The 8,436-nt window shown below is 35.9% G+C and overlaps 1 protein-coding gene across 1 annotated transcript; it reads left to right on the top strand.

Moving 5' to 3' along the window:
- Window positions 1–387: 387 nt before the first annotated feature.
- RALA (v-ral simian leukemia viral oncogene homolog A (ras related)) lies at window positions 388–8,066 on the top strand. The gene is made up of 4 exons (XM_010179055.1): window positions 388–545; window positions 1,287–1,495; window positions 5,052–5,226; window positions 7,883–8,066. The coding sequence occupies exons 1-4, from the start codon at window positions 432–434 to the stop codon at window positions 8,003–8,005; spliced, it is 621 nt and encodes a 206-aa protein (XP_010177357.1). The 5' UTR covers window positions 388–431; the 3' UTR covers window positions 8,006–8,066.
- Window positions 8,067–8,436: the final 370 nt, after the last annotated feature.

The raw sequence follows: 8,436 nt of genomic DNA, 5'->3' as shown, positions 1-8,436 counted from the left end.
TGTCATTGATAAAGATGTTAAACAGAACTGGCCCCAGTACTGAGCCCTGGGGAACACCACTTGTGACTGGCCGCCTGCTGGATTTAACTTTATTCATCACAACTCTATGGTCCTGGCCAGCCAGCGAGCATTTTACCCTGTGAACTGTATGCCCGTCCAAGCTGTATGTTCCCACTTTCTAAATGGTGAATGCTTGCTTTGCTCATGCTACAAAAAAAGATGAGCTTGGTATAATTTGTAGAATGGCTTCCAGTGAAAAAGCAGGCAGCTTTCACTGAAGACAGCAGAACTGAAATTAAGTCTTTTCGATATATAGGGATTTAAAACAAACCCATTTTAAACAGTGGGAGTAGGAAAAGAAAACTAACAAAGCAATATTTTTCTTCTAGATCTTTTTAATTTTATACTTGTGAATTTTCTGCAATCCAAAGATGGCAGCAAATAAGCCTAAAGGACAGAATTCATTGGCTTTACACAAAGTCATCATGGTGGGAAGCGGTGGTGTTGGAAAATCTGCTTTAACACTACAGTTTATGTATGATGAGGTAAGAATTTCCACTAGAAATTCTCAGATGTCTGCTCCATACTGTTATTTAAGCATTCATTAGTAGTTATTTTCTGAAAGGGTCTAAATATGTATGATGTGGTATAAAAGTCAGCAATAAAGTTGAACAAAAATATTTTTTTACACTAGTGATTTGCCCTCTAGACATGCCTGTGAAAGTAAAATTAGGCAATTTCATACTTCTAAGCAGTTAGATGCTTTTTCATATTATCAGTACATTTTGTCATTCTTCACAAGACCTATTAAAATTATTTATATATTATAGCTCAAGGCTTCTTCACTTAGGTGAGTTGCATGGTGGCTGAAATGACCTATTTTTTTCCATGTTTTTTTATGCTGCTGTTGAGAGAAAAGAAAACCTGTTTCTTTTTTCCCCTATTTTTTGTCAGCAAAAGTAATTATTTTTTATTAATAGGCAGAGGTTACAGCTTCAGTATCCTTCAAAAATTGATACTAAATATATTAAAAGTCAGGAGTGCCTGATAGCATAATGGAACACAGACAGTGTTGTGCCTGGCCAGAAGCAGAGGCTTGCATAGTGCACAGATGTTGATGTTTTGCTGTTACCTCTAAAATTTCCTTGTAATAGCTGAAGAAAGCAAAAACCTTTAAACTGTTTGGGCTGATAGAGAGCTTGCCTTAATTATAAGATGTTTGTTATACACAAATAGAAGCATTTGCCTTATACAGGCATGATTTATACCATGAAGTTTTTTTCTAGTTTGTTGAAGATTATGAGCCTACCAAAGCAGACAGCTACAGGAAAAAGGTGGTTCTGGATGGGGAAGAGGTCCAAATTGATATATTGGACACAGCAGGGCAGGAGGACTATGCTGCAATTAGAGACAACTACTTCCGAAGTGGTGAAGGCTTTCTTTGCGTCTTCTCTATTACAGAGCAGGAATCCTTTGCAGCGACTGCAGACTTCAGGTAAGTTACAAGGCAAGATAATTATTGTAATTACAGTGAGATAATAACAAAGAGTTTTTTTGTTTTGCTTTGTAATATCCTTATGATAGTCCAGATTAGATGACAGCTCCTCCTTTAGTCACATAATGTTTTGAACAGATGCCTAACCATGCCTTTGCTATGTGTACCACTTCAGATATCTTCGCTGCTGTATTTCTGAATACCAAAAATGCTTTTGCCGCAAAGCTGATACATAGCAACGTTCAATAGACTTCTGCCCTTTATAAATCAGTGTTGCTTGGCACTTGTGCTAAGAAGCAGTGTTTGTGAGCAGGCATACTGCTATCCAAAGTAATGGATCTGAAAAAAGTTGCTTAAAGACTGTATGTTTGCATGTAATGTAGGTAGAATACTTCATATTCTCCAGAGTTGTCTTGTTTTAGTTCTTGCTGAATATAGAGGATTATGTTGTGTTTCTCTTAACCTGTGAAGCACCATCTGGAGCAAAATGGCAGCTGCAGCATATCTAGCTGCTTTATGCTAGAATAATTCATAGTTATAAAGATGATGTGACCAGATTTGAGTTGAAAACCGTGCAGAAGACCTATGTCTGGTGATGTCTGTCTGTGAAGTCTTAGGTGATGTGAAGTATGTGCGCTGTATTCTGGGAGAGGGAAATGTGTAGTATCAACAACAAAAGTCTTTCTACCTCTTAAATGATTTTATGAGCAACAGAATTGAGAAGTATCTTTGCATATTCTGTAGTAGCTGCGCATTTTGTGTAAAAGCCTCCTGTAAATCTCTTTAGAAAATACTGATGTAGATTTTTGAATTAAAAAGACAAAAGGTCTGCATAGAATTCTGCATGGCATTCACCCTTTCCATCAAAATCAGTATTTTATTTAATAGGGAGCAATGTGGTAAAAACAAATTTTGGGACTGGATCTTTCTGGTGTACTAAAGATTTAACAGGGTAGGGCTTTTTAAGATGCTTTTCAGGCATGCAGCATGTTAAAACTTTTTATGATAAGAGACTGTTATACAGGCAGCTGTATATTACAGGTGTTTAATTTTGGTTCAAAGATAAAGCCTATTTAAATCACTTATCAGTGTATTTAAAAAAAAAAAGATGAAAGAGGGCAGAAAAAACTTTTACCAGTTCGAAGTGTAGCAAAATAGAAGAGGAGATAACCTTTGAGAATTTAGTTTTATATTTGTTTTCTTTTATCTACATCTCACTGAAATAAGGCTTCTCAGAGATGCTGTCACAGTTCAACTTAATTAGCACTAAGTATCAGAAGACATTTAATATCTCTGAGAGAGGAGGAAGAAGTATGGAGAGAGAAGAAAGTGCGTTTTTCCTCTTCTAGTGCTCTTTCTTATTTATTTGTGTTTATATATTTTGTGTGAGAGGGAGAGGCCAGGCCTCAATTGTTAGCAGGCTTATTCTAGGTATTGTCAATCCTGGAAGACTATTTGTTATAGTTGAGCTTCTCTAGAGAGCAAAATTGCCTGTTGAAATCTGTTTAAAATCCTGTTAATGCTTCAAAGTACGTGATCTTGTATGGCTCTAGAAAAAGCCCTACTTTTCCAGCAAAGGCTGAATGTCAACAATATACATCGTGAAACAGCAAATACAGTAGAAAAGTATCCCTTCAATGAAGATATTAAAACTCTCCAATCCAAATCTGACAGCACCTTTCAAGTTTCCTTTGAAACTGTAGACATCTATATGCTAAAATGTAATGCAGGAATTACATTCTTTTTGCTCTGTGTACAAGTCACCTGTATTTCTTGAAGGTACAGTTAAAATACCTCAGGCATTGTTGAGCAACCTGAGGGAATACTATTTAAGAGGCAGGTATGAAAGCAAGTGACAAGACAAGAAGAATTTTGATGTTTGATTGTTTCCATGGAATTTTACTCTTCTGGAATGGTACATCTCCAACAGGAGAGCTGTTTACTGCTATTCAAGGTCTTCGATGGGGCTCCTGTGCTCTGAAATGCCATTGCTCCAAATAATTTTTTATTCAATAGAAAGCAGACCTGCAATGACTAAACTATTAAATATTTGAAAGGCAGATTGATTAAACGTGATCTTGCTTTGAGAAGCATTATTCAGTCTCATTTTTTGAAGTTCTGGATTTTAAGCTGGCATATCGCTAATTAGATAATCTTTCTTTAGGAGATAGCAGTCTTCAGAAGGGGCTCAAAGGAGAATATTGTCACCTGAATTGCTGTTAGATTAACACTTTGCATGATGAAATTGTTTGGCACTGCCTGAACACTTAGTGTTGAAAGCTACTAGTTTTAAGCAGAAGTCTTATTTGCACAGATACTGCAGTGACACACTGAGTTTTCTTCTGGCCACCCTTCCTAATCCACTGATTATTCAAACTACTTTTGGATAGTTGCAGACCCTGTTAAAACATTTGTACTGATATTTGTGAGGGAGAGGAAGAATTTTTAATTACATCTGAGAGATTAATGTGGTCTTACAAGCTGCCTCAAATACTTACTTGGTTTAAAAAAATTATAGGCTATTTGTAGTTTCTCAGCCCTGTAAGTAGACTTCTTCCACAAGACTGCATGCTATTCAGAGCTTTTTGTAACAGTAGGAGGATCCTGCCATACACAAATCAAGGCCCTTTAGAATGTCCATTAATTAATTCCCTTCAGCTTCTCCATTTCAAATTTAAATCTGACAATAGGTTTCACTTCAGCCAGCAAAAGGAATTTGTTTCTTTGTGCGTTTTGTCCATCTTTCAGAAATTGCTCCGTGATAAAGGGCTACATTTCACTGCTAACTTTATGCTGTTTTCTGAGACAAAATAGAAAATATCCCTCTTCTGGGAAAACTGTTATTCCTGATCGTTTTAATGCATTTCCAAGTAAAAGAAAACTTTTTTCAGTGTAGAAGACTTGGGTACCAAACCATTTGTAGTACTGAGTTGTAAATAAAACTTTAAACCCTTCATCCTAGCGGTTCAAACAGTAGAAAGGTCTGTTCTTAAAAATCTGATGCATGTACAGCTTGTATCTGTACACTGGCTTGTAAGTGAATGAGAGAGTTTCTCTGCAGAGACCAAATATAGACTTAAGAACAGATCCTTGTCCTGGTCCCTGCTATAGACCATTTTATCAGCTTTACAAATGGCACATGCATTTTATTAGGAAAAAAAATAATCAAGTGAAAAGCTTAAGTTCAGGTAGCGTAAAAATGGCAATCACAAATAGTAATATAAATGCTAAATGCTCTCAAGTATAACACCTTTATTAAAAGGAGTGACTTATTTGCATAAATGCATACCTAAACCAATCCTGTTCTACTTTTCTAGTTTCTTACGGACTCACTGCCTGCCTTCCTGGAGGACTAGTTGTCTGTATTTTGAATTCATTCTATATAATGTCATATGAGGTTTAAGATTTTACTGTTTTGTAAGCTTCATAAAAGGAATATAAGTGTATTTTCACTGTAAGATGGAAGAGTATTTAGTCTGAGTTCTTTTTGTGTTCTAAGAATAGCACTCCATGCAAAGATTAATTCTTCTTTCTCTTTCTTTTTTTTTTCCTCCAGGGAGCAGATCTTAAGAGTAAAAGAAGATGAGAATGTTCCTTTTTTGCTAGTTGGTAACAAATCAGATTTGGAAGATAAAAGGCAAGTTTCTGTAGAAGAGGCAAAAACCAGAGCTGATCAGTGGAATGTTAACTATGTGGAAACTTCTGCAAAAACACGAGCTAATGTTGACAAGGTAATAACTGACCTCTCTTATATGAAGAATTTATCCATCAGTTTTTACTTTATACCTCTTTTCTATGGGTATATACTCTATATATGTTCATTATGTTAGCATTTTTTGTGAAGTTTGATTCAAATAACTCTTTCACTTAGCTTTTGATGAGTGCATGACTAGGTGACTTCACAGAGAACAGTGAATATGTTAGGTGTAACAAGTTTATCCCATTCTAAACTGCAAGGAATCATTTTACAAGACCTTATTTCATTAAAAATTTCTTGAGGCAGCTGTTTTGGCCTAGACTTCTTACTGTGTCTTCTAAAACTAGAAGATAATAATCTTCTGATCAGTGAAGAATGCAGTCTGATCTTTAGCCAGAATGAAACGGCTTACAAAAGTAGGTAATGAAGGGATTGGAGCCCCCTCTATCCTCATCTAACCAGATGCCTGGTTGTATATTGCTGTGATGAAAAATGGTTGAACCTTTTTAAGTTTTGAACAGCCTAGAGGTGCCTCATGAATTTTCAGGGATAAAACCTGGTTCAGAAGGTCATGAGATAATAGACAGAGAATCTGTCTCTAAGAAGACAAATTAGTGGTTAGTTCTAAGTATTTCAGCTATAACTCTAAAAGATAGGACTTCCTGGAATAAAGGATTTGGAATAACTCTCAGTCTTGTAGAGTGCAAGAGTAACAGATGCATGGCAAAAGAAGTAGCTTAGTTCAGTGTCCCAGCCTTTCCTTTCAGAGCTGTTGACACGCACTGAGAAACTCTCTAATATAAATCCTTACATACGAGCTGTCAGTTGCAGTGTTAGAGCTGTGATGAGTTCTGTTTTGCAATAACTTAAACTTGACTGTTGTCTCCAATCAGTTGTACTTCCTGAAGAAATGGATTGTTCAGTACTACAGCAAGAATTTCATGCCGTTCTGTAGAGGAAATTAAATCACTTAAACGCAGCAGAACTCAGTGTCATTGTTGAATACATCCCTGACTTTGTTGTTAAAAGCTAGCACATATTTTAATTTTGTTGCATGACTGCAGTTAACATCTGTCTATTATAGTCATGTAGAAATTCCCAGCTTTTCAAAATCTAGTTCTTAAATGATGGTGAAGTAGAAAAAACTATGTATATACATATTTTAATAGCTTTCTAATCAATGACTTTTGCACACACATTCTAGGCTACTACAAATCTCCAAGTTTCTTTTTGGAGCTGGTGGTATTATGGATCCAGATTAGCATGTATCATATAGAATTAAGGTTTGACAGGCCACAAATGAGGCTTTGTTGGCACTAATAAATACCAGTTACTTGGAACATCTGAAGTTAGGGGGTTTGTTATGCAAACTGAAGTTACTATTCCATAAGGAATCTGGCTTCTCTGAATTCCATAATAGTGGATTGCTCAGTTGTGGAAGGCATAACTGACTTCCACTCACTTTGATAAAGGTGAGCCACTAGGCAGCTTCTCAGAAGGTTATGTACTCCAGGCAGCTAAATACTATAGTTGAGTAATAGCACTTGAGCAAGTTGACAGTTGCATCACACCATTTGCACAGGTTTAAGTACAAGCAAGTAAATTAGTACATGTTTAGAAATCTAAAGATGATCTTACTTCTTGATGGAAATGTTTCATTACATTGTTTTTCCTTGGATTGTGTGTAATATGAAGGTTTGGTTTTGCTGCAGTTAATATGGTGTTAGTGTCTTTGCAAATGAAAACCTACTGAGCTCTGTAGAGGATCTTTTCAGCCCCTGCACTGTTCATATTTCACAGAAATGGATCAAGTCCCCTGACACAGATCTAGAGAACATTTCCTGAGTCTTAGAATTGCTCAACTGATTTCCTAGAGTAAAATTATAAAGATGAAATCATTATTTGCTGTAGCTTCCTGGAAGTCAAGTCAGTATCTGCTTTTCAAATTAATAAAGTAGCATATTAAGCAGTTCAGTCATAAAGCCTTAACTGACAGTAGAATCTTTCAAGTCATTGGTGTATCTCTGTCATTTTTGTTTCCAACTAAACCACTTGATGAAAATGAAGTTCATATGTACTATGAGATTATAATATGGCAGTTGAGACTTACCTGATCTAAAAACTTGTTTTATATAGCTGTGTGGTTGATAATGTAGGTTTAATGGAAGTGCCACCTTACTTTTTGTTTGTTTGTTTGTTTCTCCGGTCACTTTATGTTTAGACCTGCATACTGAACATGCAAGCCATGAAATGCTCAGTGTATGCTACTGCTCCATTAATATGCTTCTAGAATTGATTGTACTTTTTCAGCCTGTGCATTTCACCACTGAAAATACTCAAAATGTAAACTTACTTCCTTGAGTATCCTTATTAAGATGTAGATAATATATTTTTAAAATCCTGGATGGTAATGAAACTCTTGTTTCAGTTCTTGTAGAAAATTCTGACAGAATTCATAAGCAAATATCAGAAAATGGGAACATTATGGTACAGTGAAAGAAGCAGGTTTGCATCATATCATCTTGGCCTTCAAAAATCGGTGAAAGATTTGGTGGATTAATGTTTGTTTGCTCAAACGGGTTGCGCATAATTTACTTCATTCTAACCAACTGAAACAGATGTAATCAGTGATAGTTTAACTCCTATGTCTGTGACTGTTCTGGCATTTACGTTCTTACATCTTTTTTTAGGTGTTTTTCGATTTAATGAGAGAAATTAGAGCCAGAAAAATGGAAGACAGCAAAGAAAAGAATGGGAAGAAGAAAAGAAAAAGCCTAGCTAAAAGGATCAGAGAAAGATGTTGCATTTTATAATCAAAAGCCTGAATTCCTTTCCTACCTTGACCGTACTAATAAAACCCATAATTTATAAGCATGCCGTTGAAGGCTCAAGTGACTGAAATTACTCTTAACATGTTGGAAATCTTAATGTACCACTAAGAGCATGACTTGGAGCTGCACTGAAAGTCAAATTCACTGAAAAAAATGATGTGGCTTCAAGAGAAGCAAAGTTCAGTCCATTTCATAATTGCCTACCTTTTCACATTTGTTCTGAATGTAGTGTTTCATAGTCTTTTCTTTAATAGTGAACAGAGGGGGGGAAGTATTACTTTGTGGGTTCTTGTAGAGCATACTTTTTATCACTGGTAATTGTCAGTTCCTCTTGTCTTTGTTGCCTTGAAAATGACCAGTGTGAACGTGATACCTAACAAAGCAGTATGCGGTTGTTTTGACATGGAGTTATG

The sequence above is a fragment of the Mesitornis unicolor genome, unplaced genomic scaffold (genome assembly GCF_000695765.1).
Source record: "Mesitornis unicolor isolate BGI_N332 unplaced genomic scaffold, ASM69576v1 scaffold12492, whole genome shotgun sequence".
NCBI lineage: Eukaryota > Metazoa > Chordata > Aves > Mesitornithiformes > Mesitornithidae > Mesitornis > Mesitornis unicolor.
This window is presented reverse-complemented; position numbering and strand designations above follow the sequence as displayed.